The sequence below is a fragment of the Siniperca chuatsi genome, linkage group LG16 (assembly GCF_020085105.1).
Source record: "Siniperca chuatsi isolate FFG_IHB_CAS linkage group LG16, ASM2008510v1, whole genome shotgun sequence".
Taxonomy (NCBI): Eukaryota; Metazoa; Chordata; class Actinopteri; order Centrarchiformes; family Sinipercidae; genus Siniperca; species Siniperca chuatsi.
In genome coordinates this window covers 19924021-19945380 of record NC_058057.1, presented here as the reverse complement: position 1 = coordinate 19945380, position 21360 = coordinate 19924021, and the positions used below count along the sequence as shown (strand labels likewise).

Here is a 21360-nt window from a genome sequence, read left to right as displayed (position 1 = left end):
ATACTAGAACGGCCACGACGGTCATTTTGACCGTTTTGAAATGTATATGTGCAATAACTTTGTTGAATAAAAAAATCCAATCTTGCTGGTACCTGACTTTTCCTAAAAGTATTTGTATTTTTATTGACAATAGGTTTTTACGTTTCTGGGAAAAGAGGAGACGCGGAGCAAAGATCAGCTCGTGGGAGAGAGTGTGGAGCTGAAACTGGGGGAGCCATTCCTGGGAAAGGGAAGAAATATTACCAGATCATTTCTTCACTTCTCTGAAACTGGTCACCGCCTTACAGGCCGAGAAGACCAGCCTGGTTGGCACCCTGGGGAAAACTAAGCGTGAGTCGCCCCCCTCCGCAAGAGAGCAAGCGGAGCTGTTCAGCACAAAAGGTGTTAAATGTGTAGATGCGACGCTCACCATCTACCAGGGAAAGCCGAGGAAGAATGTATGTTTGCTGAGCTCCGTGCACACAAGCGTGGGCATCACCGATGGGCTGAAGGCAAAGCGGGAGTCGGTGACACTGGTGTGAAAATAGCGTGTGCAGTAATTACGGTTTACTATATGCGATAATATGAATATTGATAAATGTATAATTAAACTTTTTTAAATTTATATTTTGGTGTTATTTGTTTTTTAAAAGATATCCTAGCACAATAAATGCATTAATCTTCCATTTGGGTAATTTATCATTAGAGATTATAGAGTTTGGAAACTAGCGGTCAAAATGACTCAATGGCAATGAGTCTAGTAAGTTTGGAATTCTGGCACTTCTAGTGTTTCCTAGCAAACCATTTGATCATACTCCAAAAACCATCTGCCTTTCTGTAAATGCTCAAAAACAACAACATACAGTGTGTATGAGCACATTTGCTGACTTTATCATTCAGCAACCGAGAATCCATAAATCAGAGGGTGGTGATACCCACGTTTAATGACTTGCCTTGTGTGCAAACAAAGGAGGTACTCCCACTTAGCTATGAGACATTTTCCTCTACCACCAATAGATAGATGGATGGGTGGATGGATATTACCTTGCTGCCTCACTTTTGTTTTCATATAGCGCCACCTAGTGGTTAATGCATATGTTTTACAAAGGGGTAAACTAGACTGGCCTTGAAAAGACTATATTTCTGGGGGGGGGGATAATACTTCTAGTTGGTATTCTAGTAGGTAACTATTTTAATAACCCGTTAGCTTACACCTTTAAAAATAAAAATGTATATTATTTATATTAGCAGAAAGTGTTTCAACAGGTGTAACGCCACATTTAGTATAACATGTAATATAATTCCGGTTACCGGAAGTAGTATTATGAGAACCCGAGCCTCTGTAGCTAACGGTGCTAGCTTAGTTAGCTTGCTAGCATTAGCTACATTGCTGCTTTGCGACCGTTGAACTGTTTGTTAGTTGAGCTGTTTGCTTTCACTTCACTCGTCTAATCAAATAATATGTTAGTTGTGCAAAAATACAAATATCATGATGTTTACTCACAATATAGTATTGCTAAATTGACAAATTTGCGTTGAGAGTATTTCCGGGGCAATTTTGTAACTGGGATACAGAATACACCGTGCCACCGAGAGATCTCGTCTTTGCTCATCTGTCACCGGTTTCCGCTTTCATGTGCACCACTGCGGTGCTAATAGCCGCTCTTGTCGGCGGTGGGGCACTGCTCCTTATGCGCCGTTTGTTCCCTCGGCAGAAAGCTATGAAGCTGCTCCAGTATCCCGCCGACACTATGCGAGGAAAGACGGTCATTGTGACTGGGGCTAACTGCGGGATAGGGAAGGCCCTGGCCGGGGAGCTGCTCAAACTCCATGCCCGGGTCATCATGGCCTGCCGGGACCAGCGGAGCGCCGAGGAGGCAGCCATGGACATCAAGAAACAAGCCGGACCAGAGCAGGGGGAGGTGGTCATCAAACACCTGGACCTCGCTTCCCTCAGATCAGTCCGACAATTTTGTGAGGAAATTCACGAGGTAAGTTGAGATGACACATGGGAAAGCAGGCACGGGAGAGTTAGCCACATATTCTCCAGCTGAATGGACAGTTTATTTACTAGCTACGGTGCAGTTTATATGTAAAATGACTGTCGTCTAGTTTATTCCAACTATTGTCATGTCCAACACAAAGGAGCCCAACCACCCTTTAGATGCTTCATTCAGTACAAGTCAGATTATTTTCATCATTGATTATTCTGCCAGTTATTTACTCGATTAATCAATTTGATGTATAAAACATCAGAAAACAGAGAAACATGCCCACCATAATTTCCTAAAGCCCAATGTAGCATCTTAAAATGTCTTGTTTGTCCAACCAACAGTCCAAAACCCAAAAGAAAAGCAGCAAATTCTTACATTTGAGAACCTGGAACCATCAAATATTTGGCCTTTTTGCTTGAAAAATTACTAAACGATTAATCGATATATCAAAATAGTTGTTCATTAATTTTCTGTGACCAACTGTTGCAGCTTTACACTCAACAAATATGTTAGTGTCCAGCTCTTTTCATTAAATATGTATAGCATATTATTCCAAACTATACCTACTACCATCTATGTTACATACATACATACATACATACAAATGTTTTGAGCACCCTTTATAGTACTTTTGGTTCGTTTTAATTTGTCTCACAGTTAAAGTTATTTCATGTTGGAGCAGGCTTGCAAGACCTTTTTCAATCAGAGTTCTTGCCAATAACTACATCTCTTTTGATAGTGTAAGTCACAGTGCTCAAAGTGCTCGGTAAAATATTATATTCCTCATAGTAACATCAGCACGACCTATTTTCTTTGTCATTTACCTCTCATAACCACTGGGTGTCTCAGGGTGTTCCCTATAAGATATGCATCTATTAGATGTCAACAGAAAGGTCCTAAAGCAATTACTTAGTGCTTTAATAAAGGCAGGTATATTGTAAAGGACTGTCAGTTAAGCCTGTATATGTTCAAAACACAGACAGCGCTAGAATCAATTGTAAGACAAATGCAGAATATATTGTCTGCTATAGATGGCAAATGACGAAAAAAATAAAGCCACAAGCAATTTAAAATATTACTTATTTACTTACATATATTCATATCCAGTATATTACTTAAAGTGGCTTTAGATGTAACAAAGACAAATCCAAAATTCCTTTCATTTACATGTAAAGGTATTTTGTTTTTGAGTTGAAATTGTGGAAACTGAAATGATTAAAATTTCTCTGACTCTTTAGGAGGAATCCAAGATTGACGTGCTAATCAACAATGCAGGCATCTACCAGTGTCCCTACACAAAGACCGAGGATGGGTTTGAGATGCAGCTAGGCGTGAATCACCTGGGTCACTTCCTCCTCACTCACCTCCTGCTGGACCTCCTGAAGGCCTCGGCTCCCAGCCGCATCGTTGTGGTTTCCTCTAAGCTTTACAAGTACGGCCACATCAACTTTGATGACCTGAACAGTGAAAATAACTACGACAAGTCCTTCTGCTACAGTCAGAGCAAGTTGGCCAACCTGCTGTTTACACTCGAACTGGCTCGCCAGCTGGAGGGCACGGAAGTCACAGTCAATGCTCTCACCCCGGGCATCGTGAGGACCAGACTAGGCAGGCATGTTCAAATCCCTCTCCTGGCAAAGCCGCTGTTATACCTCGCCTCGCTAGTCTTTTTCAAGAGTCCTTTGGAGGGAGCCCAGACTCCTCTCTATCTGGCCTGCTCCCCTGAGGTGGAGGGAGTGTCGGGGAAGTGTTTCGCTAACTGTGAGGAGGAGGTGCTGATGGCCAAAGCTACAGACGACCAGGCAGCCAAGAAACTGTGGGACATCAGCAGGAGGATGGTTGGGCTCGCTGACTGAGCAGAGTCCTGCTCTGTGGACGGTACGGGGGGGGGACGACTTCTGAATGTGTTCTTGGACAAAATACTTAATCTCTAGCAGCCCCACAGACACTGTTCTATGAAAAGTGATTGCCACCTATAATCATTAATTAAATGACATATTGTGCCAATGAAGTGTGTAAGTGTCTGTGCGCAAGAGGGCTGAGTGTACATTGCAGTGGGTTGATCAGAGAATGTATAAAGCTTTGAATTAAAAGATGTTCCTGTAAAAGTGATGGTTCAAATGAAGATGCATAAATATGTGAAATGATCTCTGATTTCATCTACCTGCTCCGCAACAACTTTCCCTGTCTGAAGTCTTCGTCATGCACGTGTACATGTAAAAAGCCAATTTTAAAAAATCCAGTTACCCGTGTACATGACCAAGGAATTGGTGTTCTCCTGGAGAAATTTAGCTGGGGAAATCAGGTTTTTAAAAAAATGGAAAAAGGGTTTCTTCTTTACACGACATTTAAGAAATCCGCTTACTGGAGAAACCTGTAACCTGGTTACTTAAGTGCTTGTAAACATGTATGTAGACATCCACATGAAAGAAACTCAGGAGGATGGGGAAACATGCTACGCGGGCACACATGGTGCAACCCCTTTCAAATCAACAGTGAAGGAAATTAAAAACACATTTCTAGTTCAGGTATTGTATTTGAATGCTACATTTGTGCATATTTTAGCATGTATTTTGCAGTGTAAAAAAAAAAAAGAAGAGGTGGGCGGGTGGCTAATAAACTAGTTTCCCCCTCTGTTGATGTGTTTGAAGTGTAAATGCTGTGTCTGGAGGAGACGGAACAATAAGGTTGACAGTGCAGATGAGTGAGATGCTGCTGCACTGTGGCTCCCTGCTGTGGATGGATTCAATCTCACATGTAAATCTCTCACCTCGGCAGGAAGGAGTGAAAGGAGATACGGCAATAATTACAATGGCAAGTTAAGATGCATAAGAATAAATACAAGAAAAATTCTGAAATGACTCAATGTCCTATATATGCTAATAGAAGAACTGTTAACTGCTAAGAATGCTGAATGTTATCTGATTATTTTCATGATTAATTGATTAATCGATTGGTCTAATACAGAAGATATAGAAAAGCAGCATTATTACATTTGAGAAGCTGAAACTAGAGAATTTTTGGCATTTTTGCATGAAAAATAGTTAACTAACTAAATATAAGAAGCACCTCAGTGGGGCTGGAACTAACGATTATTTTCATTATCGATTTATCTGGCAATTATTTTTTCTATTAATCGACTATTTACTTACAAATTGTCAAAAAAATACTGAAAACATATCCATCTTAATTTTCCAGGGTCTCTTCAGATGTCTTGTTTTGTCAAACCAACTGTCCAAAACTCAAAGATATTCAGTTTACAAGAGAGAGAAGCAGCAAGTCCTCAAATCTGAGAAGCTAGAACCGGCTATGTTTGGCATTGTTGTTTGGTAAATGACTTTTTTTGTCAAAAAAGTTGCCGATGAAATTTCTGATAGTTGACAAAACAAATTCTAATCTAATTCAATTGTTTTAGCCCTACACCTCATTTAAATATATATTGACTTAAAAGAGTTTAATCAGCAGGTCTCACAAAAGTGGAAGTTATTGTAGCAATATTTTTTAGCTTTATATTATAAGTGTATATTTAGTGCCAGCAAGACACTTGTAACATACAGCAGAAGAGCAATTGCTGCTGTATGTTGAGTATTAGATGTTATTTAGTGTGTTTAACACCACAAAAAAACTCACAGCATAACAAACATTTCCTTGTAGTATTTTCTTGATGACTCCTTGGAACACAAATATACTTCCTGACTGTTTTGAGTTTGCTGATCTTGGCAAAAATCTTCCTCTACTAACCTATTTTTAAATTCACAACAGTGATAAAGCGAGGCTTTGTAGTGACTCAGCAAGCACGCACCACATGGCTGCAGCCATGTGAGCTTAACTGATGAAGAGTCTCCCTCTCAGTTCAATCACTCGACTTAACACTGTGGATCAGCAGACATGCAGTTATCTTAAAACAACAACCGTTCATCTGCTACTGTACTTTAAAGTCGAGCGACATTAATCGTACATCCACATTTCAAATCCTCACACAGCTACATTTGAACATTAAATGAAGGTTTGGAGGTTTTATGTATAATTTGTGCTTTAATAGGCGAACAAAACAACTAAAATATATAAACATGCATCATTGTCAAAGAAACAGGGTTACAGTGGCATGATGGGGTGTGGGCATCCAAATCTGAGGTAGAATGGGGGCAGGAAAACCTCTCCGTGGGATATAGAAGAGCAAAAATAAAATAATACTGACTGCTAAGACAAATCTCAAAACGTTCCATCAATAACAATATAACACACCCACCGATACTGTCAAATTCAATCAACAGAAGAAATGATTCATTTGTTTTTGTTGTCTTCCTATTTTCAGCATTCATATTTAAATCCTCCCAAGGCCAACACTGATTCAGTCGATTAAAAACAATGACTGACACGAATTTATGTGCAGTTTATATGGGCATCAATTCTCAATTAAAATACCTCTCTGAGTTTTCGAATATAGTTGGCAGTTTTTAATTTATATACAAGTTCCAGGTTTATCAAGATTTGCATTTTGTTTGATTGTTTTGAATGTATTTCTTGCTAACAGCTACATACAAAATATATCACTAAATTTTTAGTTATATAGTATATATTTATACATTTGTAATTTAAATACATACACACCCTTACAAATTTTACGGGCCGCTTGAGCCCCTCTCCTCCTGTTGCCCCACATCCAACTCTTTTAACATGACTTACTCGCTCAGGACAATTGTGGTGTAAACTGTTGCCATCCATTGCCATACGATCAAAGCTTTTAAATAATCAGCAATAGTTACATTTTGTAGATACTGAATTATTTGGCCCCTGGCTGCTATTCAAACCATTTTCTATCAAAGTGATCGTGCTAACAGAAGGTGTAGCTGGACATACCAGGGCCTTGCATTTCGCATCCTATCAAAGAATAAACCTGATTGGAAAGTCCTTCAGTTCAGAAGTGTTCCATAAAGCTGGGCCTTAGTCAGACTGTCCTTCCTGGAAAGTCCCAGAGAGCCAAATTTTTGGTTGTACGGAGGAGGAGGGGGTGGGGCGGGCGGTGGCGACTGGCTCACCTGTGCAGGCAGGCTGTGCATTTCCACTTGGTAGTGCTGCAGTTCTGCGGCCATCTCCAGGGACCTCTGGTTCAGAGACTCGGTGGAGCTGTTGGGGCTGGGGTCTACATAATCCGTGCTCTGGCTGCCAGCTGCCACATTACCCTCCCTGTCTTTGGAGCTCCCTGAGTGGTAGAGGCTGTGCTCCGACTCCTGGCTGTCCTCGGCTCGGTACAGGTGGGCTTGACTATGAGCCTGCCGCAGCCCTGGACTGCATTCGGGGCTAGGGCTGGCGGCTACCCACACTGGGTCCATGGCACCCACTCCGTGATGGTAATAGTCAGCCCCTTCCTGGAAGCTGCTGTAGAGCGGCCCGAGTCGGATCTTGGCAGGCCGGACAGAGAAGTGCTGCTCTGAGAAACTGTACGGTGAGGCCCGGCCTGGGCTGCGGTAGGTGTGGGCACTTAAGTCCTCCACACTAAGTTGTCTCCATCGGCCAATCAGTTCCTCCTCCTCAGGGGCTAATGTGCTGCCTCGACGACTGTCTCCATAGGCAACACTTGGGGATGAAGAGGGAGGGAGCGGCTCATAGGGCTCACTGAAACAGGAGGACATGGTGCGGCTGTAGACAGGCGAGCTGCCGTTCTGGTGGTGGCTCAGCTCCGTCTGCTGGAAGGGATGAGCATTGGCAAAGCCTCTTGGACTGTCCCTCTCCCAGGATGAGTCACTCTTTCTCTCATAGTCCCCTGCATCTCTCCAGTCCATGTAGAGGGAATGGTGGCGCGGGGAGGAAGCAGCACTGCTGGGCGGGCCGTTGCCTTTGTCTTCAGACCCCCCTCCACTGAAGCTGGAGTAGGAGCTGGAGCCTGCACCCAGTGTGGCAGGGAACTTAGCAAAGTGCTCCTGGGAGAAGCCAGCCCTCAACCCCACCGAGCCCTCCTCTGGATTGCTGTCGGTGGAGTTTTGGGGTCCGTATAGCAGCTTCCTCTGACCGTGGAGGTCCATGCTGGGCCTCCGCTCGCGGTGCCGGTCTTCAGGGCAGTACAGGGCCGTATCGCTACTGTACAGGTCAGATTTGTAGGCTGCACGGAGCCCCAGCCGCTCTCCTGGTCCCAGGCTCTCCAAGATAAAAGTGTGGTCCTGGGTTTGGGGGCTGGGGGAGCGGGAGGCCTGGCTGCTGCTGCATGCCTCGTCTGGCTTCTCGAGCACTTTGGCAATGAGGGAGGCCGGGACAGTGTCGGGGTAGGTGTGGCAGAGAGGAGACTCCTCCATGTGCATTGTCAGTCGCTCCTGAAAATCGGCAGGCAGCTAGAAGTGTCAGAGAAAAGAGAAGGGCAGAGAAGTGTATATATATAAGTGTTGCTGTATTGTAGCATTAGCTTACTACTTGCTCTGCTGATGATTTTTTGAGGAGGGTTTTGCATGCTACAACATTTACAGGTTTTGAAATTCTCATATAATATATATATATATATATATATATATATATATATATATATATTCAGTGTAAATAGTTTCTTGAAAACTATACACTCCATTGCACTAAAAAAGACTCCCTGGACTATCTCTGTCACTATAATCAGAAGGTCTACCAGGTTGTCTACATTAAAGGCACCTTTGACTGTGCGACAACTGTGTAAGTTTACTGAGCGATGGGTCTAATCAAATCTTGGTGTCAGACTGACTGACGATATCGATTTGCCAGATTGTCAGATTGTGCAATGAATGTGTGGTGAATTGTAGCACTATGATAGAAAATATGGAAGCAGAGACAAGTCATCAGCTTGCGTCATCCATCTGCACCGCTTTTATGTTTTGAAAATGCAACTCTGTGTCAAAATATCTTTTTTATATATATATAAAAATAATATATATATATATATATATATATATATATATATATTTGCCTACTTTTGCCTTTTTTAACAGTATGCTCATGTCTTGTGGCTGGTTTCTGTTGTTCCCTTTCTTGTTCTATAAGTTGCTTTAGTATTTTTTTTGTATTGTTTTAATAAAAGCTGGAGCAAAAAAACCCAATTTTTATTTCGCCTCCTTTATTTTGGTTTGTGAGTGTGTTTATTTTCTAAACTTTATTCAAAAATGGCGTTTACAAAATATCATGTTGGTCCGTGTATTCTTTTGATTCATTTTATGTTGTATCCTGATTAGCTGGCTTGTAGACGTGGATCGTAGCAACAATCACATGGTGAGAAAGCTCATAGTGTATCTTAATTGCGTGTCTTAATTTAATGTATTGCAGTTTCTGTCCCTGTGCACTGCAGCATGTGTGTCAGTATGTCACATAGTACATACAATAGGTGATTTCTGAGTATGTCACCACATACACCTATGCATTTACCTGACTTGACTGGAATAATTGTGTTTGTGACTACTGTCATTTTCAGTGACAAGAGCCTTAACAAAAGAGAAAAAAAAATGAAAGGTGAACTGAGTTGCCTTCCTTGGAAAAAAAAAGACATTGCTCTATTTCTCAATAAAAAAAGCCTCCATCCACTATCTGTGCCTCTCCATAGCAACAAGCATTAAGCCAACTGCAGCACATCATCAACGGGAATCTAGTCAGTTCTTCCTAATTGGCAATGAGAGGCAAGCTAATTATAACTTTGTAGATAGAGAAAAGACAAACACTACAGAGAACATGAAAAGACATTTTATCATAACAGTTTCATTACAACTTGGACCAAACTAAATGCCACTCAATTACTGTCCACACATTTTCCATTTGGGCTTGTTTTGAACAAGATCACAATTAGCTTTTATGTGGCGTTCAGAAATCCGAGCCCAATCATTTTATACCCTCTCTGTGCTTGTTTTGCAGCAAAACAAACGACTGAAGCACTTCAGTAGGCGCTGAAGAGCCACTGCACTTCTCAAAATGCTGCAGCATCATTCATCAATATGCTTTCGATTAGCTCCCACCCACAGGACCAGCAAACTGGTGGACATACAGTGAGTGCATGTATAGCCTCTGACCCCCATTATGTTTGGCAGTATGCCTGCAGAACAGTTTCTCACTCTATAACAGATCCTCTACTGTGCACAGGGAGGGTGGGTATGTGTTTGTGTATTCTGTATATATATGGGGATATTTTATGAGCCTTACACAACCAGCTGCAGTTTGCACTGATATTTCCATTCAGCCATATGGGCAAAACGTGGAGAGGCATTCTTTAACCTCACACTTGCCACTTGCCAGCTTTAAAATCCACCCCTGTCACATGGGCACAGCACAAGGCCCAGGGCTGATGCAGCGGAAAGTGGCGCCAAGCTGGGCTGATGTTAAAACACTCATCAATACGCACATGCATCTCTTTTCACAAGCAACAGCAGAATAGCAGGACGAGGCTGCGGTGTGCTCTCCATTTACATTTTGCAACATACTGTAGTTTTTGCTCCTTGAACAGTTAGCTGTCCTTCACATTTGTGAACAGTTTGCCTTGATGTAGTTTCTGTGGAGCTTCATGCTTCATCATTGTCAAACAATTACGTGATTACTAAACCCGGTGCTCTATAGTTACACTCTGACTTAGCATCATATTGTGACAGGAGGAGAAAGACTTGAGAGCCCTGGTTAATTTTAGACTCCTGCCTCACTAATTTGAGCTACTGTTACCTTTCATATCCAAGCCCATGTGTAATTTCAGTTCAATGCGATAAGAATTGAATGGGAACGAAAGCAGAACGCAGTTTGTGTTGTCACATTGTAAATTCTAAATGATATATCTCTCATTTGACATACAGTAAATGGACAAATGTCCAAAAACACAGCACCTTTAGAGGGAAAGATAAATTAAATGAAAAGCACAGTAAAGGTTTCTAAATGTTATGTATCCGTTAAACGTAAAAAAGTAAGAGTGACTGATTTTCCTCTGATATTTTTTATCAAAAAAACACATCACAAAAATAATGTTTTAATACTGTAATGGAAATGTAATAATTTCAATAGTTTAGGTAAATATAAATGAGCAATTTAAAAAAATATATTTTTCAGCGTGACGTTACCACACTTTAATGGTAAATATAAGACATAGTATATATATATATAATATACTGTAAAAATGCAGATGATTTTCATTCATCCATGGCTAATAGCAATAATGGCTATAAAGTAAATGATTATGTCTGGACTCTACCTTTTTTCAGGAAGCATGTTAAGCTGTGTTATATTAGCTACCAACTTTTTGCGTCTTTCACATCTCTCAGGTGAAGGTTATTCAGCCAAAAAACAGCTTTAATTCTGCAATCTCTCCCTTCCTTCCTGCAGTGACCTACAGCCGTCACCGCTCCACCATGTCCTGTCTCTTATCTCTTCTGCCTCACAAAGGGCAACATAACCTTCAGTTATAGTTGGTACAGCACTTTTTTCTCCCATCTTATGTCATGAGCTGAAAATTCGTCTTAGTGCTGCTCAAGAAAAACCTCACTCACATCTCCTGTTCGCCACAAATCACAGATATTACACCAAATCTTTCCCTTTTACCTGGCTACCGATGTGTTAAAAAGTTCTCAGAATGTCTAGGGATTTGATGTGATTAAAATCGTAATAAAATTGATGAAGCAGGTAAAAATGTTTGTTTGGAAAAGGTGAGTTGCACTAAATTCAACAAAAAAAAAAAAAGAATTGAGCTTGATTACAAGACTGAATGACAGGTAAAAGTGAGTGTAGTGCTCACCTCAGAGAGCTGGGCCCTGTAAAGAGATTTGTTGCACTGGAGAAGCTGAGCAGCCAGGTTACAGTCCTTCCTGTACATGTCCTATGGAGCAACAGCATGACCACAATTGGACGACAAGACATAACATTTAGGGATATTCATTCACTAGTGTTGGTGAGTATTTTCATCATGTCTACTGATTAGGTGTTACTTTACTTCTATCCCCCAAACTTACTTTACCTGCTTGCCTTGAAACTGAAAATCAGACTGTTTACAGCTGCAAACATCACCTTTTCGTTGCTTTTGTGCAGCATTATGAGGGTTAATAAGAGTAAACGTGTCTCTAAATACTTGTGTTTGATGAGTTTTGCTGTGACAACCTTAGCCAAACAGGGTAACCAGAGGATCATTCCGTTTTTTCTCTTTACTATCTAGTACTAGAATAGACACGCAGGGCAGCATTAGAAAAAACAAAAACCTACTCAGTTTCTTGTTATTAAGAGTGACTTTTGTTATAACAAAATAATTTGGTATCATTTGAAAAATATGTCCTAACATGAAAGTATCTTGTTATAACGAGGAAAACATTTCCAATCGTAATGACAAATTAAGCAGATTGTTTTTGTTGAGGGCAGGAATTCATATTCCACAGACAGTGAACAATGTGTAGCTAAAATGCATTATTTTAGTCTCTAGAAATGAAAATATAAAGAGATGAATTAACAGTCTGAGCAGTGTGATGTTCACTGGGCTCTTACATTGTCTTCTCGCAGCTTCTCGATGGTGAGTTTTGCCTCCATCAGGTGGTTGTTGAGAACGATGATCTCTCTGCTCAGCGCTCGCTTCTCATCGTCATGGTGCTGAGACTGACGACAAAAGAGCAGTTTTAGAAAATAACCAGCATGGAAAGAAGGCTACATTTATAAACACTTAGATTTTCACATTGATTTGCAAAGGTGTCAGTCTAAACAACACTCATCAAAGCATGTGTCCCAGTTTTTACAATTTAAAAGTCCATTACAGTAATAAGTACATTTGCAATTGTCTATGTCTAGCTTTATTATTAATATTTTGTCACTGAATATATGCTTTGATAATTTTGTTACTTAAGGTACTTTTTTAAATAATTTAATTTAATAAACTAATTAAACAAAAAAATCTCATGGATATGAGGCTTTAAAAGAGCACCTTTTTTTTTTTCCATGAGAACTGGTACCCTTATAAATGTGTAACATAAACAGGATCTATTCTCTGTAGAAGATTGTGTATGAGATCTTGGCTCTCAAAATAAATACAGGATGGATACACTATGATACACTAAGCAACTTCACACATTGATGGTGTTTAAATGGCTGTAGCTGAAATTTTTGGTTACTATGGGTAACCAATAAACCATGACGTCAGTAAACTGAGCACTCCACAGAAGTCAATTTTCTCCTTTTGTAGGCTGATGAAGACAGAGATTACTGTAGAGTCCAGGTTTGTCTTCACGAAGCACTTTTTTGCTGCAGTTTGAAAGACAAGTTTGCATTTTGCGTAAAGTTTTAATTCATTACTTGCTTCCTTTTCAAGCTGATTCCCTGTCAGCATCCATAAATGGCACAGTTTGAGGTATTACATGACAGCTGGTGTGTTGGTTTAAGTGTGCAAAAGTTAGGTCTTTTCTCTTCAGACTTTTCCTGCTGTAGCTGTGTGTGTGTAGTAGAAGAACACTCAAAGTATATCACCGTGTTTATCAATCTTGTAATTACATTCTCTATAGTTGTGCAGAGCCACGGGATCAGATGGGATTGTGGAACCTCTGGAGGAAACAAGCTTTACAATTACATAGAGACTTACTCAGCACCTCTCTCACCCTTGAGGAGAGAATGTGTGAGATGAATCAATAACAGCCGATGAGGACACTTCACAAGAAAAAAAGCTTGTGGCCTTTTTTTGGAAAATGACCATATTTCTTCTCTCAAAAAGCCGAGTGACCTTAAGCCCCTCTATTAACCTGGTATTTCACTGCTGTAGCATCGTAATCACGACGACGGCCGTGATGATTATTATCTTGTGCTGTAACAAACCCATTCGCTGAGCGTTTTCAGCTGTCTATTCAACCGCAAAGACACCTGATTGTCATACAGTGTTCTCAGGCAGGCTAGTTAATTGTATCTTTCCACCGGCAAAAGCAATGTCTGACAAATGAAGTGAGGTACGGTGCACTGAGGAACAATGGGTTTGCTATCACTCTGCCATTGGAAGGAGGACAGCCAATTGTAATAAGCCATAATTAATGTCAGTGGTACCAACAGCAGGGCATATTCATATTCAAATTGGCTCTCCAAGTGTTCTGTACCATGTCTAAACCCCATGACTTGCTTACGTGCTTCTTTTTCTTCTGTGTCTACAGGTACTTAACCGCAAGCATGGGAATTCATATGACTGGATACAGCACACACACACACAGGCTTAAACACTTACATCTCTGTGGATCTTTTCCTCCAGATCTTGGTTGATCCTCTGCAGTGCTGAGTAGCTGCTTTGTATTCTAAACAACACAATAAACGACATTGCTCACTTGCAGATAATAGTGTGTACGTACGCATGCAGTATATAGCGGCAGCCAGAGACCTCTCCACACTAACAATAAACATATCGGCAGGCTCAGCAGTATACAAGTCAGAGCTAAATGCTACGGTGTCAGTTTATAGCACTTGTAAGTCGCTTTTCACATCCCGCTGACCTTCCTCTACTGATATGATGATTTAGTGAGTGTTTCATTGTTTTTTGTGATCCAGAAGGCCGACACATACTGTACAAGGCAACATATGAGCAACAGATCCAGATAATGTGAATCGCTCACTTCCTATGTCATTGGATCCCAACTTGGGGGTTCCAAGATAAACCTGAGGGCTCACACGATAATTAAACAAACACAAAATTATGTTTATTTTTTCGGACTTCTGTTTACATCTTGCTTTTTTTTTTCTTGTGAAATTTTGGTGAAATGAAATGAAAATTTTGGATACCTGCACTTACAATCCCTCAAGTGAAAAAGTACAACTCTTTGGTTCCAGTGCTCACAATTAACTGTATGTCTGCAGTCGGGCCATTACCTGTGACGGAGGGTCATAATTAGACATTGCGTCATTTTAAGTAATGGTAGGTGAGGAGCAGGTAAAATAAAATAATATAAAATAAAATAATAGTTTTATAAATTACCCAGATAATAAACAGCACTGCACAAGTTACTGATCTCCGTAAGATACCACTGACCATTGCATTTGACCTAATAAATGGCACTGTCATGGATTCTATTATCTTAATCTGGAAAACACAGGCCATCTGATTGTCTCAAAAAATACTTACCAGACATGTTTTATGACATATAAAAATACTCTGCTTTGAATAACACTTTGTGTCTGATATGGTTTTCCCACAAAATAAAATTCAATTAGCGCTATCTATTCCTTCTCCCTCATTGAAAAGTATGAATATGCAAATATTTTTCAGTTCAAAAGTTTTACTGGACACAAAATGACTCCTACTTCACTGAAAAGCCCATTCTCAGTGTATGTGCACCAGAGGTTTCAAGTTTCCATATCACACATGTGTAAGTTACATACTGGACAAGGATTGGCTTCCAAACTAGTTGTGATATTTAAACTGAGCACAGAGAAACTTTCCTCCTTCAGCAGATTAATGTGAAGCTCTACACATAAGACAGACTTTTAAAGAGTTTCCCTTCGGGGATCAATAAAGTATTTCTGATAAGTACATCTTTGGATGTAACATCCAATAGGGACTGGGGGGACATGTCCCCTCCCACTTTTTAAAATCCATCAAAACACCATGGTAGCTCTCTAGCATCCGATATTCTGACGCTGGGTCCACTGGATTAGTCTACTACCGCCGGATCACAGATGTGCTTATTATACATTAATTTGATGGCAAACCTGTATGGAGGGTTTTATGGGGCTAAACCAAATTTATAAATACATAAATAATTATATAATAAAATGCTTAAATAAATGAATAAATAAATTATTATGTAATTTAATGGTTTATTGTCACCATAAATAAATAAATCACAAATTAAATGAAACATTAAATATATAAATGTTAAATTTGTGTTTTGATTTATTCATTTATATATATATATTTATATTTACACATTTGTATTTTTATTTAATCACTCGCATATACATTTATTTATTTACTTATTCATTTATTCACACTTTATTTAACTATTTATAATTTTATTTATATATACTTTCATTTATCCATAGTGTAACTTGCTGCAGTGAAATAAATAAATCTGTCAACTTCATCCATCAAAAGTCAGGGGGCAGACTCTTCCCTGCAATTGGTGGTTGAACTTGAATCTACTGCTTTTCCTTAATTCAAGATGGCAGCACCCAGTGCGGATCTTAATGAAATCTTGCATGCTACAATGGTAGATATGTTGGCTGTAGCTTAACAGATAGAGGCAAATGTCAATTCCTATGCTTTTTAGGATCAGATTGAGGGATTTGCTGAACGAATTGAAATGACATCGGCCCTGACTGACACAGAAATTCACGATCTTCGCAGAGACAGCAGGTCTCCAGAGTGCAACCAAAATTGAACTGAAAACTGAAATCTAGCAGGTCTAAACTAAAAACTGTAGTTATAAACTTGACAGGACAGAGGAAACTCTCCAGAGGAAACAGAATTAAACTTATACATTTTTAGACAGCTCTGATGGAGCTCAGGATTTAAGCTGCTTTACTCCAAACAAACAGCAAACTACAAACAATTTCACTGTATGAACCTGGACTGTGTGTGTGACCTTTTGGATGTGTAGAAGAACACAGAACATTAATTAAAATTAGATCCTGACCGATCCTGTTACACCTTCCATCATTCTGTACAGTCAAACATCCAAGTGAAGTAACAATACGCAGTACGCAGGACGTTTCCTGGAAAGAATTGTATAATTTGGTACTTATTATAAGGAAAATAGAGACAAAATGTGTCTCAGTTTCTTCATATTACATGTTTTTCTTTAGATGACAGGACTAAACTAACTAACAGTATATAAAATTGTTAAAACTAGCTCCACCTCAACCAGCTACAACAGTAAAATGCTTCTTACACATTAATGCATCAGTATTAACAATCTTAAAACAAGAATAACTTATAATAACACTCGCAGGGACCATTTTTCTGTAGATTGAGTATTTTTTACTTCTGATCATTTAAGTACTTTTTGCTGATACCTCTGTACTTTTACTTAAAGGGAACTCCACCGATTTTACACAACAAAGGCTGTTTGCAGGTCTTAGGGAGTGATATTGTAAAATTGCATAAAGCCTTTTGTGGCTCCAGAGGAAGCTGCGTGAAGGCTGATAAACTGCCTGAAGTGATGTCACTTGAGTTCACTGTTGGCGCTGAAGACTACAAGTTTGAAAATGAAAAAAAATCTGGGGGTTTGGAGTTCGAAAGAAGTGAGTTTATCAGACCTCTGTAGCCTGCTCCTCATCTCTGCTTGAGGCTAGAGGCTCGAGGCTACATTAGCTGCTACTAGCATAACACACCCGAATACATGGAAGAAGAATGCATTGATTTTGATAGTTTTTTTTTAAAACTGTCCATCGTGAGTCCGACAATGTTTTAAGAGTGCAATGATAAATTGGTGGAGTACTCTTAGGTAGGATTTTAAATTCAGTACTTTTACTTATAATGGAGTATTGTGGTATTGGATCTGAGCACTTCTTCCACCACTGTGTTGTACAGTATGCAGTCCTACCTGCGCAGTTTATCAGTAAACTTGTCCAGTTCCTCCTGTGCTCGGCGCAGCTCCGTCTCCAGGTACTGCCGCGTGGAGTCGAACTCGCTCTGCAGCAGCTCCAGCTTGTGTGTCGTGTAGGAAAGCCTCTTCCTTAAGTCCTCCTTCTGCTCCAGCAATGAGCTGTACACACACACAAACACACACACACACAACAGATGATTGTGTTCAGGGCATGTGGCGAAGCAAACGAGCTTGTAACTTGGGTATATGCATATCTAAATGGACTTATAAGGGTCTACATATCTTTTTAATGCACCCCTGAATGGTCATGCAGTGGTGATGAGAACATCATGAGAGGGTGATAAAAGCAGAAAAGTTGTGTGAGAAAGTGCTTTGTATGAAGAAAACATGGGAAGAAAATACATATCTCTAATTAAGAATCCAGGCAGGGGTAAGCAAGGATAGGAAGCTTTTTAAGTCATTAGATCTTTGAGCATTAGATCGCTTTTTCAGCATTAAAGCTCTGCAGCACATCACAGAAACCCAATCATCAGTGAGAGTGGTCCCACCGAAAAAAAAGAGGGTGTAATCTGTGATGAAATATGAGCCAATGAACTCTAATACATCATATGAACAGACTGTGAAGGCTCAGATTTACGGAACAGCGATACCCCCCACATGTAATTCAGCGAGACAGCCAATGATGACTATTTTCAGAGTGTGTGCATTACCTGGGCTTCAATCTAATAAAAGGGCAAGTGTGAGTGGGAAAAGAGGAAATGTCTGTTGCCGTGATGGATCTGAGTGTGCACGGCTGGGCTTAATGGACCCGATATTGACGGACAGATGGAGGAAGGAGGGTAATGACTCTATCTGCAGCCGGATAACAGATAGCAGAGAGTGGATGGAGATGTGGTCACGTCGCTCTTTTCACTTCATCTCTTTGTCTCTTTTTCTGTATTTTAACATGATTATAGACACAGAGGGTGGGGGCTGAGAAAGACAAAAAAAAAAATCAGGGACAGGCTCCTTTCAATGCTTTCAGGTCACGAAGTGAAAGTATCATCCAGTTTCCAGCTCATTAATATGCATGATATATTCCTGCAATCAGTGGGATGGAAAGTAGACTGGGTGAGTGCACACTTTATACAGAACTACAAGTAAGACTAAATATTACCAGTCTGGCCATTTCTCTGTAATTTTACCAAAATTTTTGTCTTACAAATCACTTTAATATAAATAAGGTATTACTGATATGAACTGATTCACAGACGTGCCAAACACACAGTACCCAATGATATATAAGGGGTCTGATACCTATGTATGGATCATGTATTGGCTTCTTTCCTTTTGTTTTCTCTTGCCTCTCTAGGTAATGTACGTAGTGGCATGTAAACCCATGTGGGCTTGGCACCTTTAGGTGTATGACACTTGAATCAAAAAATATTCATTAATTCATTCATATGGTAGGGATGCAGCAAATGCTGCAGAAAGACACATTTCTCAGAGACAGAGCTGCTCTAGAGGCAGAAATCATACTAGTTGAATTAAATTTCAGTGACTGGAGTCACACACAAAAAGACAATCTTTTTGGCTACAAGTCCTCATATCTTTTTTTAAATTATTATTGTTTTTGGGCTTTTTATGCCTTTATTTGACAGGGACAGCTGAAGAGAGACAGGAAAGGGGGGAAAGAGCGAGAGAGCAGACGACATGCAGCAAAGGGCTGTGGGTTGAAATCGAACCCGGGCTGCTGCTGTGTGTACTTTCTGTCCTTTAAGTTATTTTTGACTCAACCAATTAAGTACTTTTGCCTTCAGCACAACTCTGCACCACCAAATGTTTGTACAAATAAAACTACAGTCTCCACTCAATCACCACTATATACAGTATGATAATAGGCTAAATGCCAAATAAGGAAGTACTTTTCTTGGTACAAATTAAATTAGAAATGATAATTTCACACTGGTTCTGGAATATTGTTCAGGGGATTGCCATGAGTTACGTGGAAAGCTGCTGCATCTCCAGCCAGGTCAGTGAGTAAAACAATACCTGCCTACAAAGTGATTCAATGAATGTCTCAGCTGACTGGTTGGCATTTCAGTGCTGCATTACCCAACAGCCCCCACCCAATGCTTCTCTTTGATTGGCAGGCATTCGCAGGGGAATACAGGTGTTTGTTGTTTGATATAGGATGAGTTTACGTGAAGTAGCTCCAGGGATGAAAAAATCCCCCATTAGTGACCTCCTCTGTAAACAGGAGCTGAGTCAGACATAATGAATGCTTTCATTCCGGTGAGATGAGATGACGAGGCAGCATGACTTCTGGGCTCGGAAAGGCGGGATGAGGCTGCTTTAGCACCACTGGGCGGCGAGAGGAGACACCTCGTGGGCGGATGAACAGACAAACAGATAAAAACGAGGACGGATGGAAAGATAGCGTCTGAGAGTTTCACTCTTACCTCTTTTTCGGATGTTTCCCGCCATTTCGGGGGACTTTTAAGGCAGTTTTGCCAATGTAAATCTTTTTCATGGTTTGTCTGTGTTCCTTCCCTCTCATGTGTTTATAGGGGTTGACCACAGGGAGCCGTCATGTGTGATAGTTTCCCAAAGGAGACCAGCTAAGTCTGGCCTGCAGAGTTACTGAGTGCTCTACCTGTGTTGACCCTGTCAAACAAAGCAAACACATAGGTTGGCAACTATTAGTAACTACGGTTCAACCAGGGATCATGTTTGAAGGACAAAGTCGATATATATTTCGCAATGATAGTCATGTTAATGGCAAAATTCCCCACAGTTTTGTCCTTGGCAGGAAAAGAAAAGCTGAAACAGCATTAAACTCTGCACTAAATTCATAGTAACTGACCGTTTTTAAGGTTAGCAGCTCTTAAAAGGTTAAAATCCCCCCTTGGTGATGTAGCTTTGGGGCTAATTTTAGTAGGGGGCTTTTGGTGTACTTTTTCCTCACAATGTCACACAGTGTTGTTTCCTGCAAAGATACAGTGGAAGTGAAAATAAAAGTATCTTAGACATCAGTGGTAAATGTCAAATTTTGGTCTCAGTGCTTCAGACTGAAAGAGCAAAGGTTTCTTTCTGTTTTGCAGCAAAGTTCAACAATCATATGAGGACAAATCTATTGAGGGAGAGACAGGATATATTCCACAGCTTGCTCCTTTGTGGAATTTATGTTGGTTACATGAAATATTACATCCAACAACTTCTTTGTACTTTTTCCTTAAATCCGTGTTTCCCACTCCATGTATTCAACGTTTGAGGAAACTGGTATGTATTAAAGCCAAATCAGAAGTATTTCTCTATAACATAAAATTAAATAAGCAAAAATCAAAGCTAAAAATTCAGAAAAACATCCGTAGATGTTTTTTATTAAGAGTTTAACCATCAAACAATCTTCTTTAGGACTGTGTGGGTGTGGTTTGGTCAGATTTTGACAGAGGTTTGGCAACATAAAAAACCCAATAACTTTCATTACATATAGATTCAAATGTTTCTGACTGGTGCACAGAAATACGTGACATCAGCTTTCTCCATCGGAGCCACGCCTACTTTAAACCAGTGAAAAGAGCACAGAGAAAAAAAGAAATATCTCATTTGAAATGACTAAAACTGTTCTAAATTTAGCAGAAAAGGTTGCTTTAATGTAGAATCCCATCTCTCACAGTAAGAAGCCGATTAAGAAAATGTATTTTTAGGTTTTATGCCTGCGTTTGTGTTCTTGTTGGACACAAACCTGCTTCATATCACTGGTGGTTGATGAAAGCCCTTTGTGACCAGCAGACATCAGACTTATCAGTAAAAACAAACATCCCTCTAACCCTTTTTGCAGACCCAGTGCCTTCATCTCCTATATGTCCAAACACAACAGACATGAACTGACACATCCACCCAGTCCGAATGAAAAGAGTTTGACAAGGCCAATA

The 21360-nt window shown here is 40.1% G+C and overlaps 2 protein-coding genes across 4 annotated transcripts in view; one reads left to right on the top strand and one right to left on the bottom strand.

The window, feature by feature from the left end:
* The first annotated feature begins 1340 nt into the window (after positions 1-1340).
* rdh14b (retinol dehydrogenase 14b) lies at positions 1341-4611 on the top strand. Its single transcript, XM_044168332.1, has 2 exons — positions 1341-1970; positions 3212-4611. Exons 1-2 carry the CDS (start codon positions 1614-1616, stop codon positions 3827-3829), a joined length of 975 nt encoding a protein of 324 aa, XP_044024267.1. The 5' UTR covers positions 1341-1613; the 3' UTR covers positions 3830-4611.
* A 1377-nt stretch (positions 4612-5988) lies between these two features.
* Positions 5989-21360, bottom strand: part of si:dkey-174m14.3 (uncharacterized protein LOC563117 homolog) — a 35404-nt gene continuing 20032 nt past the window's right edge. For all 3 annotated transcript variants that reach the window (XM_044168323.1, XM_044168321.1, XM_044168322.1), the window contains exons 3-7: positions 17441-17602; positions 14131-14197; positions 12423-12530; positions 11686-11766; positions 5989-8299 (exon numbers count right to left, since the gene is read on the bottom strand). In XM_044168323.1, coding sequence (XP_044024258.1) covers positions 6887-8299; positions 11686-11766; positions 12423-12530; positions 14131-14197; positions 17441-17602 — 1831 coding nt within the window. In that variant the 3' untranslated portion in view covers positions 5989-6886. The remainder of the gene's footprint in view (positions 8300-11685; positions 11767-12422; positions 12531-14130; positions 14198-17440; positions 17603-21360) is intronic.